We start from the raw sequence: 21148 nt of genomic DNA on the forward strand, positions 1-21148 counted from the left end.
TCCAAATAGTTGGATGTCCATTGTCCCCACCCCAGGGACATGAGGTCTGGATCAACAGTTACTGAGTTGAACATTGGTTCATCACTTTCTGGTTCTCTTTTACTTCTGTCTGTGAATGCCCCTCTTTACTTATTAGAAAGGGAAAACAGCAGGTAACAATTTCATCCTCTCTTGCAGTAAGCACCTGCATGGGGGATGGTGATGGGAGTGAAAAGAGAGATGGAAACGGAGGACAATCCAGAAGGGATCGAGGGAAAGGAGAAGCCTCTTTGTTTATAACGTGTCATTTTTTACTTCACAGTTTCTATTTTTCTCTTTGTGGGGCACATGTGGTAACATAGCTCAGAGTTTCATATTTCAGTGTTGATGTGGAGCCGAGAGCAGAGTGTTGCTCTGTGTTTCACTGGAGACTGCAACTTGTGGTTGGAAACTTCGCACTGCCTGCCTGACATGTGCTGCGCAGGTGCTACTGTCCACAGAGGCCTCCAGACTATTATTAGCTGAATATATGGAGGCTTTGATAGAGGGACTCTCAAAGTTCATCTTAACTGGCAGTGGTTCCCCAGAGAATGACTTGGGCTGCATCCCTGCACGGCGTAAAGAGTTGTTCTAGTCATTTATGTTAAATACATCCATAGATTCTGGGGACCCAGTCAAAAAATTTTTCCATTTTCTCTAAAGACACCGAGTAAATTTTATTCATGTTTTCCCACAGACTTCCTCTAGATTCTTTTCCCACTCACTTCTGGATTAAAGTCTTTATATATAGATATACTACCTATGTTGGTATATTTTTGGTTTTGCATTATTTTGATGTCTGTGTGGAGGGGGTGGGGAAGAGAAAGTGGTAATAATATTCGAAGTTAACAATATAATATTACCAACATAATTTTGCTTGTTTGTTGCTGCTAGGTATGGCCTGCCTTATGTATATTTAGCATTACCTACAGATATTATGAATTACTAATGGGAATGGAGGACTAAGAACTATGGGTGTAGGGAACAGGGGTGGGAGGGAGGGTTTTATGATATCTGATGCTCAGTGTTTTTATGATATTTGATGCTCAGACTGCATACATTTATTATTTTTCATTTTCTTATTTTTTAGATTAGATATTCTTTCTAAAAAAAAAAAAAAAAAAAACCTTTTTTGGAGTATAGTTGACTTACAATGTTGTGTGATCAAAAAACCTTCAGAACAGAAAAACACCCTAGGTACATCAATATTATTCTAATAAGAATCCAGAAGAAGGAGTTCTCATCATGGCTCAGTGGTTAACAAACCCGATTAGGGAGTTCCCGTCATGGCGCAGTGGTTAACAAACCCGAGTAGGAACCATGAGCTTGCGGGTTCGGTCCCTGCCCTTGCTCAGTGGGTTAATGATCCGGCGTTGCCGTGAGCTGTGGTGTAGGTTGCAGACGCGGCTCGGATCCCGCGTTGCTGTGGCCCCTGGTGTAGGCCGGTGGCTACAGCTCCGATTCGACCCCTAGCCTGGGAACCTCCATCTGCCGAGGGAGCGGCCCAGGAAATGGCAAAAAGACAAAAAAGACAAAAAAAAAAACAAACAAAACCCGATTAATATCCATGAGGAGCCATGTTCGATCCCTGGCCTTGCTCAGTGGGTTGGGGATCCAGTGTTGTTGTGAGCTGTGGAGTAGGTCGAAGACACGGCTCAGATCCCGAGTTGCTGTGGCTGTGGGTAGGACGGCGGCTACAGCTCTGATTCGACCTCTGGCCTGGGAACCTCCATATGCTGCAGGTGTGGCGCTAAAAAGACAAAAGACAAAAAAAAAAAAAAAAGAATCCAAAAAAAGAAAGTAAATAGAGTGCAGCCGAGATGAATGAGTGGGTGGATGATGGTTGTCTTGTTCACTTTGGGCAACTGTAACAGAACACTATGGACTGGGTGGCCTGAACAACACACATTTATTTTTCACAGTTCTAGAAGCTGGAAGTCTGAGATCAGGGCACCAGCATGGGCAGTTTCTTGGTGAGGGCTGCTTCTTGGTTCACAGATGGCTGCCAACTTTCTATGTCTTTATTTTGTTGAGAACTCTGGTCCTTTCATTTCCTTATAAGGACACTAATTACATCATGGGGTCTCACCCTCAGGACAAATTCTAACCCTATTTATCTCTCAAAGGCCCCCCTACAAATACATCCCATCAGGAACTAGGATTTCAACATGTGTGTTGGGAAGACACGAACATTCAAGCCAGAGCAATGGCTGAGAGTTTCCCAGAATTGAACCAAAATACAAGTTTCCATGTGGAAAATACATCCTAATAAATGAGATAAATTTGTAAAACAATTTAAAAACTACTCTTAATGAAAGGAAATTTCAAGAATACCACCAAGAACAAAAATAAAACTATTAAAATTATAAGAAGCAAGAATTATCTTGACATTAACTTTCCCATCAGCAACTTTGTTGTGAAATGATAAAATTGTGCTCTTCAAGTGCTGAAGAATGCTTTGAACCTAGAATTCTATACTTATGCTCTAATTCAATAATGATGGTGAAACACAACTGTCTTAAGACTCATAACACTTCAGAAAGTTACTACTTATTGCCGTGCTGAATGAACTGTTAAAGTACATTTTATTTATTTATTTATTGTTTTGCCTTTTTTTTTTCAGAGCTATTTCTTTTCTTTTTTTTTTTTTTTTTTTTGCTTTTCCCACTGTACAGCAAGGGGGTCAGGTTATCCTTACATGTATACATTACAATTACATTTTTCCCCCAGCCTTTCTTCTGTTGCAACATGAGTATCTAGACAAAGTTCTCAATGCTATTCAGCAGGATCTCCTTGTAAATCTATTCTAAGTTGTGTCTGATAAGCCCAAGCTCCCGATCCCTCCCACTCCCTCCATGGCAGGTGGAGGTTCCCAGGCTAGCGGTTGAATCAGAACTATAGCTGCCAGCCTACACCAGAGCCACAGCAACACGGGATCTGAGCTGTGTGTGCAACCTACACCACAGCTCACAGCAATGCCGGATCCTTGACCCACTGAGCGAGGCCAGGAATCAAACCCACAACCTCATGGCTCCTAGTTGGATTCGTTTCTGCCGCGCCACAATGGGAACTCCTTAAAGTACATTTTAAAAATGAATCTAGGGAGTTCCCGTTGTGGCTCAGTGGTTAGCGAATCCAACTAGGAACATGAGATTGCGGGTTCGATTCCTGGCCTCGCTCAGTGGGTCAAGGATCCAGTGTTGCCATGAGCTGTGGTGTATGTTGCACGCACGGCTCAGATCCCGTGTTGCTGTGGCTCTGGTGTAGGCCGGCAGCTGCAGCTCCGATTAGACCCCTAGACTGGGAGCCTCCATATGCCGCGGGAGTGGCCCTAGAAATGGCAAAAAGACCAAATAAATAAATAATATAAAATAGAATAAAATAAAAATTAATCTAGGAGTTCTCTATTGGCACAGTGAGTAAGGAAGGATACAGTGTTGTCACTGCAGCGGCTCAGGTTACTGGTGTTTGATCCCTGGCCTGGGAACTTCCACATGGGACAGGTGTGCCTGGAAAAAAAAAAAAAAATGAATCTAAAAGTAAGTAGGAGAGGGAGTTCCTGTTACGGCTCACTGGGTTAAGAAGCCAACACAGTGTCCATGAGGGTGCTGGTTCTATCCCTGAACTCGCTCAGTGGGTTAAAGATAGCATTGCTGAAAACTGTGGCATAGGTCACAGACATGGCTCAGATCTGGTGCTGATGTGGTTGTGGCTGGTGTAGGCCTGCAGCTGCAGCTCTGATTTGACCCCTAGCCTAGAACTTCCACATGCCGTGAAAACAAAAAATAAATCTAAAAAAGTAAGTAGGAGAATGTTAAGGAAGAACCGCTGATTTTCAAGAATGTCTGATTTAGAGTAAGTAAGCCACAATTCAAGCCTTCAAGAATTAATTGAATAATTTTCTGGAACTCTATGTTTGACCAGCTGAAGATGAGACAGTTTTATTATTGACAATGATAAAAATCATAATCACTAGTAGTTATTAAGTACTGTATATGCTAAGCATTCTTTTAATTGCTTATTATGTGTGAATTCACTTCACCATCATAGCAACCTTATGAGAAAAACCTTGTTCCCTCTAGTCTACACTGAAAAAAAAACTGAAGCACTGAATAAGCATTATTCTAGGCCTGTGATTTGATGACCACAAGTGTCAGAACTGGGATATGGATGCAGAGAAGTCAAGGTCCTGAGGCTACCTCTTTAACCACCATGCTCCAGTGAGTCGCTCGTCCCTGGCTTTTATCATAGGGGTTAGGGAGAGGGTGATACCTGAAATATATTTCCAGGATGCAGCCAGAATCTGCAGCCAGCTCAGATGCCCCAAACCTCAGATCTTCTTTAGTTCTCAGGACTTAAGTTATATTCTTCTCTGCCTCTGATCCACTCAAAAGCATTCAGTGCTATTCAGCGTGAACACACTCAAAAGAAGCCGTCTTCTGTTTTCCTTCTGTTCTAAGGTTTCTACCCCTCTGAAGTCTCATCTGAATCAATGATTCTGTGTCTGGACCACTAGGCTTGGTGTTTTTTTCCTGATGTCCTTGAGGTTTGAACACAGGTGTCCCCAAAGGACTCTGATCCAAACCAATCTTTGGAATTGCTATACCTTATGCTCCTGTCAGAAGGCAGCTCTAACCCATTTCTCACACAACTCCATCTCCTGCCCCCAGCAAGATGGTTGGTTATTCCCTTGGCTCCTTTTTCTTTTCTGTCATTTTTTTTTTTGATTCTCATAAAATAAGCCATGATAAACAGAGATAAACATGAGAATCAAGATAAACAGGTCTAATGACCTGAAGAACTAATAGAATGATAACAAACAAATGGTTGCATGGAAACACATTTATTTTTTGTATATTGGCAACCTTACATAAGTACAGACACATCTACGTGATACATAAAACTAGAAATGCACACAATGTGTGTTTGTCTGTTACTCAATGCTTTCTTGTAAGTTTTTATTACAGAAGGGCATGGAAGGACCCTGACCCTTTATTATAAGAACAAATAAGTGCATTTCCTTAGATAGAAAAATAAGTGATGACCTGCTTCTATAACTGTATCACCTACATTAGACAGTGAACAAAAATAAAAATATTATAAAAAATAATAAATAATATAGTGAATGTTGATGTTATAAAATAAACTAAGAGTAAGAAAGAACTAGTGGGACATCATCCCATTTTAGGAAATCAAATAATGAATAGGGTTGTAATGTTACAATTGACAGCTGTCAAGCTATGTCTGTATTTCTATTTGGTGTGTAATAGAAGTTGTTCCAAAAATAGAAATTTATAGAAAAAGTTCCTAAGGTTTTGGAACTTAGAGCAATTCTGAGGCTTATGCCTCATATTACAAAATCCTATGCAGAAACAGAACCTTTCAATTTAGGGTGAGGCAAATCTGCCCAAAAAGAGGATGTTCTTGGTTGTCTTGTGCATGATAAGGAAGAGGAAGGGGTGGTCTGCCACAAACTGTGGGCCTCCATGGCCGGTTCTCCCTGATAGAATGGCCCCAGTGCCCGCAGCTGCTTCAGTGCCCTCCTCATTAACATCCACAGAGGCTTGATGGAACACTTGGGACAGATACAGGTCATTCTTTTCCGACATGCCCAGGAAATTGGCTTGGCCCTGGCTGAAGGCCTCATCCATGCCCATGCGGCTCAGAATGGACTTGAGTTCATAATGCTCTTCCAGTTTGAACTGGGGCAGATACACCTCCACATCATCTTCAGCCATCGTGTCCTCGCTGATCCACGTGTTGAGTTTGTCATAGGTTATTTCACTTTCCAGCTACAAATCCAAACAAAACAACAACAAAAAATCCCAGTAAGTACTTAGTAGATATGGAAAACAGCTTCTAATGTTGAAAATCAATGACTTTAACTATATCGTAGGTGATATAAAAATTAATAGTTTCATAAAAGTTTTGCCAGAAGGGAGCATGTATGGCCTATGCTTAAAATTTTGAAATCAAGTTTGAGATACATCACAGTTACTCTCAACCAATTCACATATTTCCATGAGAAACTGCACGCCATTTCCTAAGGTGTAGACACACCTAAAGGAAGTTTAGCCCCAGAAATTAAAACAGTGAAAGTTGGTATGTCTTACCAACTCCAAGCCAGTAGAGGATTCAGCAACTTCATCTGGAAGCAACAGGAACATGCTGACATCTCCAGCATAGGGGAGTTCTAGAATCTGAGCCTTTAGGTCTGCTAAGTATCCGATGTTCAGCTTTTCATGCAGGAACATCATCTGTACTGGTATGCGCTTAGTCTAAAATTATTCAAAAGTAAAATACAAAAGTTTATATTGAGACGTCAAAAGATTTATAATTGGATATAAAAGGAAATGGATTCCACTTTTGTGCTAAAGAGTTGTTTTTAAAAATCAGCAAAATAAATTATTTTTATACCTTTACAGTGGCTCTGATCTATTTAGCTTTTTTTTTTTTTTTTGTCTTTTTGCCTTTTCTAGGGCCACTTCCCCGGCATATGGAGATTCCCAGGCTAGGGGTCTAATTGGAGATGTAGCCACTGGCCTACGCCAGAGCCACAACAACGTGGGATCCAAGCTGCGTCTGCAACCTACACCACAGCTCACGGCAACACGGGATCCTTAACCCACTGAGCAAGGCCAGAGATCAAACCCTCAACCTCATAGTTCCTAGTCGGATTCGTTAACCACTGCGCCACGACGGGAACTCCCTATTTAGCTTTTTTAAGATCACACCTCTTAGTAATGGATAGTTAACATCATAATAATACTAAAACATTTGTTCAGTACCTACTAGGGGCCAAGGACTCTGCAAAATCTCATTGAATCCTTACAACAACCTTTTGAGATGTATATTATTATTATTATTACCCTAGTTTTACAGATCAAAAAATGGAATGCATGGACCACAAGTAACATCATAGCTGGTAAATGGTAGCACCTACATTTGAGTCCAGTGTTGTGTCATTTGAAAGCCTATGGTATTCACCACTATTCATATGGCCTCTCAGAAAATTACTGAGTGCTAGTCAGTAACTTGAAAGAGTTCATCAACTATCCATTGTGCGTAACTTGTAACTAGCAAATCATGCATGGGCATCAACAAGTGATCCCTAATTTTCTCTATCTTGGCAAAGGCCCTAAAATATATGTGAAGAAAATCTGTCTTGTTGTTTCATACCAAGTTCACACGGAAAGGATAAAGCCCATTCAGTTTCTTCTGAAATGGAGTTTTCCACTTTCCCTTGAAGTAGACAGCATTCACCAGGACCATCTTGGTCTCCGCATCTACAGAACCTTCAGGTAACAAGCTGGGGATTTTGCCTACAGAAAATATGATATATGTTTAGGTTTCATGATTAAGAACAGTGATGTTACTATGATTTCTTGAATCTTTGAATCACCATCAAACCCAGCATCCACATTTGCCGAACTCTGAAGAGATGTTGATCTTCAGACTCAAGTTTTTCTCTTGATTTGTTTAAATCATAAGTAAAATGCAGACCAAATTTTTCAGGTTTGCAAAATCCAAGAGAAAATCAAGAAGTAATGCTCAATTATGAGTAGAATTACTATCAGACTTGGAAAAAAAATTTAAGTTCCTTTTTACATTATTTTCTCAAAGTTTTATAGTTGTATGAAGTTATTTAATTCAGATGGGAGTGGAAAACTGTCTCTTAAGAAACATATTAGTGCCCTTCCACAGTATGTCACTAGGGCTCCTTCAAGGTCTGGTCTAGATGGTCTATGGGTCTGACCCACTGATTCTTCAAAAAATGGTGTTTTGGAAGTTGTGCTACATTAGGAGTAGAACAGATTCATGAAGTGAGAAGTGAAGAATTGTCTTGGTGAGGCTGAGAATTTTGGAAGAGACTGTCTAAATTAGTTAGGAAACAATGTATTATAAGTTCTTTAGGAGAACTAAATGATGCAAAGAACTATGACAACAGAGAATGCAGTAAAGGAGTGAGCCAGACAAGGTTCTTAGAAATGATACATCTGAGTATGATGGTTAAAAAAAAAAAAAAGTAAAAGAAACAACCCATTTATAGTGAAAGCCTTATCTGCAGTATTTCAATCACTAAATACATTATTGTATTTAATCTTCACAACTACTCTAGCTGGGGAGTATTATTAGTGTTGTTTTACACAAATGAATACCACGGTGAGAGAGATTAGCAATCTTCCCAAGGTCACAATGCTGGTATGCTGGTCAGAAATCTGTCTCTACAATCCTCCATCTTCCATTCCTACTGACAGATAGAGGACTCACTGTAGTCTGTATATTCAGTCATTCAGTATCTCTCTTCAGTGTATCCCCAGGCAATTAAAATTCTTGGTTACTATGGAAATCTACTAAGATTTTATTTAACTTTGTGATGCATGTGGCAAAACTAGATTGATCATAACAGAAAATTTTCTCAAATTATTATTATTTTACTATTATTAAAATTTGGCCAGCTATGATGGAAAAAAATAAAAATCATTTTAAAAAAATAAAACGAAATTTGGTAAAGCAGTCAGCCCAAGTGACTACTTGGCATTTTGGCAGTTTATCTGAAAGATTTACAGCCGTTCAACACAAATGCTTAAAGACAAGAGAAATCTTGCTCTTCTCAAAAAGCAAAACTTTCATGTGTCTCTTTAATTTCGCAATTCGTTTTTATTTTCACTTCTGTTAATCTTCGCTTTCTCTGCTTCCTCTTTGTCAGTGGTGTGTCAGTATTTTAGAACATCGATTTAAAAACTTGATCCCCTTGCTATACAGTGGGAAAAAATAAATTAAAAAAAAAAGAGAAAAAAAATGTATTTAGATACAACCTGAAAAAAAAATCTAGAAATGAAGAACTGAAGTGGATTAACTATTTTCAAGAAACAAAAATATTTTTTAAATTCTATAGCCCTTGGTACATGTGTTTTTTCCATTATGGTAGCTAAGAAACCAAACACCACACTCTTGTTTGAAATGTTTTGAACATGAGGTAAACGAAAATCTGATTTTTTGTTTGTTTGTTTTGTTTTCTGGGTTTTTTGTGTTAGGCTATCAAACTCTTTAAACATCCAATTGAAGAATTCCAGAATTAGACTAAGGCTCAGAAGAAGAGGGAACCCCAGTTTCACCACTAACTGGCAGTACAATCTTAAATGAGTCAGTTAAGAATTATGAACATGTGTCGCAATGGTAGAGTAGCTGAGACAGTCAAGGAGAGAACTTGACAACAGATTGATTCTGAATGATGAAAAAAAGAAAGCATTAAAATTTTATCATCCTTCCCTCTTCCATTGTTAATATTCTCACATCAATTGCTCAGGTGAAGGTCATGCCTCAGTGGACACAGAGTAGCAATTATTTCAATACTGATATTTCCTATGGTAGAAAGGAAATCTGCCTCCTCTTATAGCCTAAGGTAATATCCAAAATCACACTATTTAAATACTGAATATATGCCATCTATTAGTAGACCTCAATTATTGTTTTTCTCACTTAAAACACCACAGAGCTCAGCAAGAATAAGATTACATTAACCAAAAAAACTAAGCTTGGGTGAATTTTAATGGAGTAAAGGCTAAATTCAGAAGATGGTTTTAAAAAAAGAGATCAGAGTTTTCTAAGTGGAAAGAAGAACAGAAACAATTTCCTCGGTTTTACCTTTGGTTTGAGTCTTGACCCAGGAATTAATCTTTTTTCTGGCTTCTTCTGCGCATTCAAGGAAGTCAACTTCCTGAGGTTCTGTAGAATAATATTTCTTGGAGAGTCGAATGTATTCCTTGAAAGCAAAAAACAAAAAAGCCAAAGGTTACATAGATTGTACACTGAACAAATCTTGGTGTAATTGTAAATTATAGGCTTCCTATCAAGACTGGGGAGCCTGAGGTAGGATTAGGGGTGGAGGATGGCTGGGAGCTGATTATAAGTGATCTCTTGACCCCTTTCCCCACACTCCAGCCCCAACCCTATTTGCTTTCCTGAACACTTTGCATGATAGAGACTGAGCACAAGGGAAGAGGCTGGGTATGGGGGACAGTGGCTCTGGAACTCGGCTATGCTCCTTACTATTTCTCTACAGGTGGGACTTTTGCAGCAGGGAGAGGAAGAACCCACAGGGGAGCAGTGGGACAGCTGCATTGGATAGTGTCCAATGGCCCTAGGGAGCCTTAGTGAGCCAGTGTGAAATTCTGACTCTGTATGAATCACAGAGAACAGCTTTAAAAGTGAACTTGTTGCAAGTTTGGGGCCCTGCCACTTAAATTGCAGATTTCACTTACTTCCTTGAATCTCGAAGACTTCTCTCCAAACAGCTTGTTGGCGCTTTCCAATACATATGCCCCTGTGGATGCATTGATTGCAGAGCTGAGAGAGTAGAAGGATGAATGGATCTTACCTGCAGCTTGTGCCTTAAAGAGAAAGGAGGGATTCTCATTACATAACACAGGACTGCTAAACAAGGTAATTCCCATACAACAGTATTTTTTCCAATATATCAATAAAATGTTACATTAAAGTATACTTTCCTCTGGCACTTTAGAGGAATCTCTGAGGAAATACTCTTGATATGGATGTGGTACATTAAAGAGAATCAGATAATTATTTACACATTTCAAATTTTGATGTGCCTCTGAATTGGCTTCAACCATGAAATTACCAAGGTCCTAGAAGAAAGTCAGGCTCCTTTTATAGTTTCCTAAACTACAAAGTCTCTAAGCAATTTTTATTATATTAAAATGTTAACTCGGAATTTTTGTGTGTGTGTCCTTTTACGGCCCCACCCGCAGCATATGGAGGTTCCCAGGCTAGGGGTCATTGGAGCTGCAGCCGCTGGCCTATGCCACAGCCACAGCAATGCGGAATCTGAGCATCTGCAACCTACACCACAACTCACGGCAACACAGGGGGACCCTTAACCCACTGAGCGAGGCCAGGGATCAAACCTGCGTCCTCATGGATGCTAGTCTGATTCGTTTCCACTGAACCATGGCGGGAACTCCAAAAATGCTTTTTTTAAAGTTCATGTAACTTCTGAAAGTGCTATTTTATAATTAAAGGGTAGTCTCTGCAGTGGAAAATCTGGCTTTTAGAAAGCACAGAATTGAGGGGAATTCCAGTCTGCAACCTCAATTTTGTAAGCATGAAAAGAGACACAGGGCTTAGTCACAGCAGCGCCCCGGTGAAGCAGAGGTCAGAGCCTTCAGGTGGGCTGCCTACTGTCCATTCAGACCTGGATGAACCTCCATACTGAAGGGGGTCCTCTCCCCCTCCTCTAGTCCATCATTTCCCCAGTGACAGACAGATGGAGCATCAGCATTCCCAATGGGAAGATGTAGGAGGTGTCTCCCCATAACCTAACTTAGGAGTGTGATTGTGGAAGTTGTTTAGCAATAGGAGTACATCTATGCCCAGCTCCTAAAATGTAGCTGGATAGCTGGGGTTTGAAGAAGTGGAGTACTGGGAAGAGATTTTCCTACCTGAGATAGATTAGATAAGTAGATGATAGATAGATAGATAGATAGATAGATAGATAGATAGATAGATAGATAGATAGTGATCATGATGATGATAGATAGATAGGAGATAAAGGATATCTCAGGGTCATGACCTCTCTTGCAGTCACCAAGCCTGGCCTTCTCCATTCCTCAGTTACTTGCCCTCCCCTCCCCCCCTCTGGAAACTTGCATCCATGCATGTGAGTTCCAGGACCATCTATCATGGTGTTAGAATAAATTATACATACCCAACTAATGGCAGTGCAGAGCGATAGAATTTAGAAATAATCTTGGCCTGGAAGTCATGAAGTCTGGATTCTACCCAGGTTCTACTCTTACTCAAAGTGACTGTAGGATACTTACTTGAGGATTCTGAGTATTGGTTTTCTTTCTGTGAATGAGGCAAAGTGTACTAGGTTCCTTCCCTCTCTAATATAGTGACTTTAAGACAAGAAGAGTCTGGAAGAAAAATGCAAAAGAAATAGGAATGCATGAGTCAGATACCTGCAAAATAGCCTCAGGATAAGGGCCCTTCTGGACATGCTGCATGACGTCACCACTGGTGAAACTCTCTAGGGTCACTGGGATGCCTTCATGGACTCCAACTTTGTTAAACTGAAGCACCTAAAATTAGAATTAGAAAAAATGGGTACATTTTTTTGCTAAAGTACTTAACTTTTCAACCAATGGCTATCAGGTACCTCTAAGCGGTATTCTGTCTAGTCCCTGGTTTTTGTGTCTGGGCAACAAGCATATTACTCTTCATTTGTAATATGCATCAGCCACCTGAAATGTCCCTCAAAGGACACAGCATGAGGTATTTTATATTAATTCCTATACTGCCTATTTTGACAACAATTTGTTGTTAGGAGATGATTTATAATTTCTTAATTATCTAAATTATCATTCAACCCATAAGTTGCCTTGAAAATATGTCAGTATTTGAAGGAAGTAATAAAGTTAACTCCTGACCTTGTATCTCCCTTTTTAGAGGCCTTATATATTATACACTTCTAATCTGTCAGAAACATAAACCACAACTAGCTTAAGCATCAGAACAAGTCACTCAGTATTAACAGGGAGCACCTGCAATATTTGCACATCCCTTATTTACACATAAAGAAGTCCCCACATCTGTCCATGTTGGGAGATAACAGGGATCAGATGACAATGAGAATCTCTTTATGTCATAAGTGGCAGATCCAGATAACAGTGAAGCTGGCAGGTGAAGACTGGCCCCTGGGAGGTGGCTTGGGTCCCCTCCCGCAATACCAAGCCTCTCCAGCCTGGCCCAGTCAGTCTCAGCACTCCAGGCTGGCCCCACCACACCCCCACCTTCAACATCTACTGGGTCCCGTAGGTCCTGTACTGCATCCCTGTGGGGTCCCAGGTGAGGAGGACCCTCTGTGGTAACAGGACTGATGGTGGAGGTTCTGCTAAGGAAAGGAAAGGCAGGCTTATCCAGCCAGGTGGTGAATTTCTAGGCTTGGAAAGAGAGGTGTGAGGGTTTGTGGGGTCTTTCTCTGCTCTTCAGATCATGTGTTACAAGTCCTACCTAATACTCTCTGAAAGGCAGTGGTCTGACTCAGCCGCCACTTGGGGGAGAATATCCCCTGTAACAGCTTCTCTCATTGTCCCCCCTGTTAAGGAAATTGACCCTTAAGTTGGGGTCTCCTGGCTAAGACTAAAGCTCTCCTGCTTCACTCACTGCAGAAGCCTCCACAGGAGTGGGGGATGTCAGGTGACCTGAGCCAGGCTAAGGCCACAGAGAAAATAGCAGGAGAGGCACAATGCCCAGAGAGGCCACTTAGCTTGGATAGTTCTGTGGCCTTTCCTAAAGATAAGATCTGTGTAAAAATACTCCTGCTAATCTTATGTCTCCTATGCTCTGGATGAGCGTATCCCTTCTATTTATTCCTTTTTCCCACTACAAATACTTCACCCCTACCAGTCACACCAATTCCCAAAGGCGTGCCCTCTCCTTGCCCTAATTTTTGGATCTGTAAAATGAGTTTGGTAGTCATAGCACCTACCTCACAGGATTTTGTAGTCTGTGGCTAAATTCATAAAATGGTCTTAGGTACTTGTCCAGGGCACTACTAACCATCATCTATCCTAACAATTACTACTTTTCATCTTATCTCTCATCTTCACAGCCATCTCACCAGTTATGCATTTTCATTCTCATTTTAAAAATAAGAAAACTGGAGCTCAGAGAGTTTAAATGCCTTGCTCACATACTTTTATAAGTCGCAAAGCCACCATCCAAACAGGACCAGTCTGTCCCCAAACTCCAAAGTCCCTGCTTCCTCCTCCAAACCAAAGTGCTTCTCTTTCTTAGTAGCGAATTAACCAAATTTGCCTTTGAACTTCAAAATCTGCATATGCAGCAGAGGTACAAGAAAACTATAAAAAAAAATCCTTGCCCCGCCTGCTTAAAGTACTTTCCAGAGGCAGAAAAACTGTGTTGTGACCAATAAGTTAATTTTCCTTTGCAATTAAAATCGTTTTTATACTTTAAGCACCTAGAGCATTTGTCCTAAAAATCCATTGACTCTACATCTTAAAAATGAAGACCTTGATGTTTTCTAAAGTTGTTCAATGCAGTCCACTGCCTTTATTTTTTCAAGGCAAAGAAAATAAAAGGGAAGAAGTTTTGCAAAATGTTGCTGGTATCGGAGAGTTAAGCAACTGGGTTTTGTTGTAAGTCTTAATGTTTAAACTGCCACAAACACAGGGAGTGAAGCTCCCATCCCTTTTCCTCCAGCAGTGGGATTGGCCAACACTCTCTGTGAGCCACTCCAAACAAGGCCCATCTTAAATGGGTCATCGTGTACCTGGAAGGATGCATATATCATCTATCTTACACACAGCTGTACTCAGGTACAGTTCTCATGGGAAACTTGAAAGTAGCCAGCGGCAGATTGGTGTGACTGAAAGTAGAATCTGTGTTGGTGAGGAACCAGAGTCTGTACTTAAAGCACTCAACTTTGTGTTTATGTATTAGGGAATAGGAAAGAATTTTAATTATATGATCACCTAATCGGTCACTGACCCAGAAAATACAGGATCGTGTGCCTTTTAACTGTGCTGATTCCATCCTGTAAAACTCCTTCAGGGTACAGTTAAGATAGTTCAATGTGTTTTCATGACTCCAGACTCATTGAAAGTGTCCCCTAACTGGCCTTGACAGAAATACCCTAGATGCTGTCCCACACTCTGTCCACCCTGACTTTGAAGATTGGCATCACGCCAGGCCCCATTGCCATGACCTCATGGAGTTGAGAACATTGGTCCTCTGGAGCCACATTGCTCCCTGTGCATCTCCCAGAATGCAGAGACCACATCTCTGGGACACATTTTTCTCTTGGTGACACTGTTTTAAAACCACTAGGAGGACTTCTTTCTGTGAGTGGAAGGAGCCTGAGCAAGGAGGGAGGAAATCATAGGAACCCCTGGGAAAGGAGCCTCCTTCCCACTGCCACTCTTCCTATCTGTCAAATGACACTTGCCTTAAAACCAAAAGAGATAAAGCATTCCAATACCTTGAAAAGTATAAACATTACATTATCAGAATGTAAGATATTATCTCTATGAACTATTTCCAGCCTTACAGAATAAGAAACTCCAATATGCCTTCTGTGATATCTACCACTGAGGGTGTTTCTAGTTTGGCTCTTTTATAGATTTGAATCTAAAGAACTCATGTGGTAAGGGCTTGTGATGATTGCTGACCTTGTTATAGTCAAGATGTCTCAAGCATAAAATCAGAAAAATCCTACTCTTCAGTTCAGGAATTATTCAGCTCTAATTTGGAACTTTAACAGACACTTACTTTGGCCATCTGGTCTGCAGTGTTGCCCCTGGCACCCAGGTAGACCATGGCCATGGTGGATGAGATGCTCCATGGAGAGAAGAAGAGATTCTGGGCAGCACTTGTATTTGCCAGGTGCTTGAAGAAATTGAGGGCAAAGATTGTGTTTGCCACGTAAAGTTCTTCCATTCTTTCAATCTAGAAGGAAAGTGAGAGGGGAAAAACAGCTCTAGAAGATGACTCAACATTTTAGGTGATGTCAGTAGAGTAGTACAGGCTGTACCATGCATACGGCAGGGGTTCCCTTGCTGTTCTTCCTTCATGGGACAGCATGAGGTAGAGCAGGGGCAGCAGCATCATGGTCATGGGACCTGGGCAGCCACAGAGGGTCCCATGCTCAGTACAATGCACTGCTGTCACCATCTTGAAATTCTTAATCATTTTAACCAAGGAACCCTGCATTTTTCTTTTGCATCTGATCCTGCAAATTCTGCAGCTGATCCCGAGACAGAAGGGAACGGTTTTGTGATGAGTAGTAACTCTGCACATAATAATAATGATAATAAGAGCCTTTATTGAATTCTTACTGCACAAAAGATGCTGTTTGAAAGCTTTCACCTGTACTAACTGGTTAATCTGTACAGAAACCCTATGAGAAAGGCACTGCTACTCCTGTCTGACAAAGGAAGAAACTGCTGCCCAGAGAGAATCAGAGTAGTGACCAGTGCCACTGGACTATAAGGGGTAGGACTGGGAATTGAAGCCGGGTGGGTGGGTGGCTTCCACGGTCAGGTTCTCAATCTCTGTGTTGCACCCACAAATATACACTACACACACACACACGCACATGTATGCACACACACACCACAGATACACACATAGTCAAATATATGCCCATGCACATGTACTTTTGTTGGCCCCAGTGGATATGGTCAAACTTCTTTCAAATTCCCTGCTTCTAGAAGTGGCTTAGACTCATCATTTGAGAGTAGGCATTTTTACACACCCCTACCTCCCCTGCCTGCACCCACTCCACTCACACACACCATAGCCTTTCTACCAAAGAGGCCCCCTGTGCTGAGTAGTTAATTACTGGGAGTACTGAAAAGGCCCCTTCTCCCACCACCCTCACCCCTGACCCCTGAGCAGGGAAGGCAATGCCAGGTCCCACTGCTGGGGTTATCCTGGGTATATGGAATACACGTACACACACACACACACACACACACACACACACCCCTGAAGATAAATGACAGACACACCCTCCACATGCAGCCAAAAGCTTGGACACACCCAAGGTGTGTGTGGGTATCTGCTGGTTCTGGCCAACAGACTGTATCTTAAGCTTTCATAATGTCTTAAAACGCACCCTGCAATTACCGAGATATATAAAGATACCAAACAATGCTGACACTCATCATCCCACAGGAAACCTTCTTGTGACAGTGACTGGAGAGCCACAGCATGTCCTACAGCTCTACTGCCTTGAGGTCACTCAGCAGGGCCTCCCAGGTTCATCTCTCTCTAGTCCACATGTGTCTTAGGTGAACACTTGATTCACGAACATTTATTTTTAAGAAAGTGATTGCAATTTGCATCAAAATTTCTCATGTGAAATACAACCCAATTGTATTTTATCAAGACAAAATAGTACATTGAGTAACACTTGTCCCTGAAACTGTCTCATATCTTCTTGTCTCCTTTAATATTTAAGATTCACAGGATTTGTATGAGGTAGCTATTATGATCTTTATTGTTGTGTTACACTCTGATGCCCAGAGAAATTAAGTAACTTGTATGAGGTCGCACAGTTTGTACATGATGAGACAGGGATTCAAGCCTAGGTCTGCTTCAGAAACCTGCTCTAGCCAATTTTCCTCACGGCATCACCTGCTGAAGTTTAACTTCACTTTATGTGTAAGAGTTTAGGCAAGCTACTAGTTTGAGAAATGCTAGAAAGAGGAAGGAAGAAGAGGAAGGAAGCAAGTTTGTACTGCTCCTAGAAGGCTTAATGAGCTTGAAAAAAAAATCGCTATTTTTTTCTCTTGCTTCTTCAGTGAGATTAGATGAACTTAGATGGCTCAGAAATTTTTCCTCTTCCTTCTATCAATTTTAAATTGTCTTTATATTACATTGGTCTTGGGTAGATTTTTTTTCATATTACCTCAATAATGCTTCAGAAACAAATTGAGAATTAATAACACAAATAAAATGTTTCTCTAATGTGTATGAAAAAAAAAATAAACCAGAGATCAAAGCCAGAAAAATAAAAATAGGCTTCCCCTACACCTAATTCTTTGTAATGACCTACATAGTTCAGTCACTTTGACACTAACAAAATTTAAGAGGGCTTTTAATGCCAAGTTAGAACTTCAAGTGACTTTATGAAGAAGTAAAAAGTAAATAAGCACAGAATTAAATTATCCCAGGTGCATTTACTTCTTTTCAAAATAGTCAAAATTTTATTTTTAAGATGAGGTGCAATTAACTGCCTTTAACATAAACAATAATATTTGATGTCTTTATTGCTGTTACCAAATTCCTTCAGCCTCACTGTTTCATTTAACTTGCATAATTACTTGCGCTGCAAACCTAGTAATTCCTGTTATATAAATGAAAGTAGAAAGATGTCTATTGCACAGCTAGATTCAAAGCCTAGATTGACTTTCAGTCTTCTGATTCCAGCCCTAGTGCTTTTCCAATAGACCTTCGAAATAAGGTTTGAGAAGTTCATATTTTTAGAAATCTGTGAAGGCATTATGTGTGTGTGTGTATAATACATATATAAAAATATATAGGTAATACAGGAGTTCCCGTCGTGGCGCAGTGGTTAACAAATCCGACTAGGAACCATGAGATTGCGGGTTCGGTCCCTGACCTTGCTCAGTGGGTTGACGATCCGGCGTTGCCGTGAGCTGTGGTGTAGGTTGCAGACGCGGCTCGGATCCCGCGTTGCTGTGGCTCTGGCGTAGGCTGGTGGCTACAGCTCCGATTCAACCCCTAGCCTGGGAACCTCCATATGTCACGGGAGCGGCCCAAGAAATAGCAACAACAACAACAAAAATAAAAAATAAAAATATATAGGTAATACAATGTTTCCTGACTCTCCAAGTCCATGCCTTACATTTGAGTGGGAATCTGCCTAAAACAATGTAAAATTGAAGTTGCTGAGTGACATCAAAGAGCATAATCTCTCAGAACAGGTAACACCTGATGTGAGTTTCTTACCATTAAGAGTAAGTTACACAATTTCATTAATTTTCAGATATTATACTCCTGATCAGTGTTTAATATTATCTTTAGAAGAACAGATGGAAAGCATATGCGGGACTGGGCTCCGTGATGTTTGTGTCAGTTCCCTCAACACAAACTGACAGATGTGCCACTTAAACTTGGCAGAGGTGACCAAGAACTCGAGAGGTGCTGCCAGCCACATTCTCCCAGTCTCTCTGATCGCTGGCAATGAAAGTTAGGTCTGGGTTTGCTATAGCATTCAAAAGAATTTTTTTTGCAATGACACAGTGCATATATTTTGAAATCACAAAAATTAATGAGAACAAAGAGAATACAATAACTTCAAGGAAATTTCCCATTCGAAATTACCAAATTTCCCCCTCACAAAATCAAAAATATTTTCTGATATTTCATGATTTTCATAATGAATAATTGTTTGATTATGGAGTATTAAATTATTTATTGAACTATTATTTCATTCAGTCCAGCAGCTAATTTGGCTGAGTTTTTTCTTTCACTAAATTGACTGATTATTGAACTAAATTTAATAAATATATTCTGGTATTGAACTGACCCAACCTAGCTTTCTGCTTAATTTCTGATTGTTTTAGATGAAAACTGAGTTACCCTTTTGTGTATATTTATAATACAAGGTATGATGACTTTCAATTATTAAATTAATAGTTTTAATCAGTCTAGTTATTTTCATCAAATTCAGTGCCAAACAGAAACTAGTAAAGAATATACACATTCTAAGCTGTTCAATAAAATTGACATTACAACCTGAATATATGTTTTGGTGTAAAGAATGATACATAGGCATCTGTTGGCTTCTGAGATTTAAGATTAGGTCTCGCCGTAAACTTAATTAAAATCTGGAACTAAAATAATTCCGTTAAGCAACTAAACAAGAAAGAACCATTAAATTTTTACTCATCCTCTAAAAACATCCCATGTTTAAATTTTCATTATATTAATAATACCTATATGAAGTAGGAGAAAAATGAAACCAAATTTCATAGAGACAGACATGGAAATCACTGAAATACCTGGTTATTCTCTGAGGTACAGTCCGACAGGAAATGGACTTCTGAGGGTTGCTGAAGTTCAGACATGGGGATGACTGGTTTTATAAAGCTCTGCCCCTCCCACAGAGCATTTTTTTTTTCTCTCTCTCTTTCTAATCTGTATCCTTTGAGTGATTCAACATTTTACTCAGAAAGACATCACTATAATAGAAATGCTTGTTTGCTAAGGCACCATTTAGGAAATTTGTTCGGAGGATGACGTCATTCAGAAACTTAAGAATTTAGCAATATCTACACATGCTGGTTAAAATTAGCGAAAACCTGTCACCCCAGTTTCAACACTCTCCTCTTTAACTGTTCTCATCATATCAAATTCTGCAATATTCCTTCTATCTTTTGTCAAGGATAGCCTGTGGGCTCTTTGCAGTACTTAAAAGCAATGGAATCCTTTCTCTTTTGAATCTAGGCAGACCTCAAGCAACCTTTGGGCAAAGAAAGGGGGAAAAAAAAAAAACTCTTTTCTTTCTTAGAAATTCTCTGTTTTAAATTGTCTTACATTTTCTCAAGCTATAATTTCCTAAATAATTCTCAGCTCCACACTAATCTCCTGTCATAAACCACACCCAAAAAACTTTTCATTAAAACATAGATCTTATCTCTAATCAAACAGTGAAATTCCACTGTGTGTTTTAAGTTAATTTTTAACTCTGGGCAAATTATAGGTGTTACTTGGAAACAGTAATGTGGAAAACTTGATTCAGAAAATCCCTAGATTTTTAGATACAACCAAAGGAATTTGAAGAGTAAAAATAAAAGATTTGCTTGATGGAAGAGAATTCGAGTCTGAAAATGTTCATATTGTTAGAGCTTATTGAAAAGTGTCTGTAACACGTCGTAAAGATGGCTCCTCTTCTCTTCTCTTCATTTTACTTGTATGTATAGGAAATACCCAAAGAGAAAGGGATGAAGAGAAGTAAAGCATCATGTTGGGAGTTCCCATCATGGCTCGGTGGTTAACAAATCTGACTAAGATCCATGAGGATGGGGATTCGATCCTTGGCCTCGCTCAGTGGGTTAAGGATCCGGCATTGCCGAAGTGGGCCCAGGCTACAGTGAGCTGTGGTGTATGTCACAGATGAGGCTTGGATCTGGCATTGCTGTGGCTGTGGTGTAGGCTGGCAGCAATTCAACCCTTGGCCTGGGAACCTCCATATACCTCGGGTGCGGCCCTAAAAAGACAAAAAAAAAAATCATGTTGCATCTCAGCTGGTATAACAAGCTCCATGTTTATGATGGAGAGCTGAGTTGACAACCTGGAGTATTCCTGAAACTAAGCCTGTGGATTCAAGTCCCGTGGGAGATTCTAAGCTTGGCTGGCATCCACAGAGCCAGATTTCTCCTCACTTCATCTTGCTAATGTGAGTCTCTGGTCAAAAAGAAGTGGGTTGACCTAATCCAAACCCCTCATTATTATTAAAGGGACAATGAGATAGGTGTGTTCTTCTGCATCTGCATCTGGAGGTTAAATGCCAAACTATTCCATTTATTAATTTCTGGAACATCTCAGGTCAGAC

General features: G+C 40.3%; 1 protein-coding gene across 1 annotated transcript; it reads right to left on the reverse strand.

Annotated features, from left to right (window-relative positions):
• Window positions 1–4845: 4845 nt before the first annotated feature.
• On the reverse strand, window positions 4846–19678 carry SERPINB2 (serpin family B member 2). Its single transcript, XM_047766996.1, has 8 exons — window positions 19596–19678; window positions 15334–15510; window positions 12003–12122; window positions 10284–10412; window positions 9667–9784; window positions 7198–7340; window positions 6132–6296; window positions 4846–5810 (listed from the first exon to the last, which is right to left on the reverse strand). Exons 1-8 carry the CDS (start codon window positions 19659–19661, stop codon window positions 5406–5408), a joined length of 1323 nt encoding a protein of 440 aa, XP_047622952.1. The 5' UTR covers window positions 19662–19678; the 3' UTR covers window positions 4846–5405.
• Window positions 19679–21148: the final 1470 nt, after the last annotated feature.

Source organism: Phacochoerus africanus, chromosome 2 (genome assembly GCF_016906955.1).
Source record: "Phacochoerus africanus isolate WHEZ1 chromosome 2, ROS_Pafr_v1, whole genome shotgun sequence".
NCBI lineage: Eukaryota > Metazoa > Chordata > Mammalia > Artiodactyla > Suidae > Phacochoerus > Phacochoerus africanus.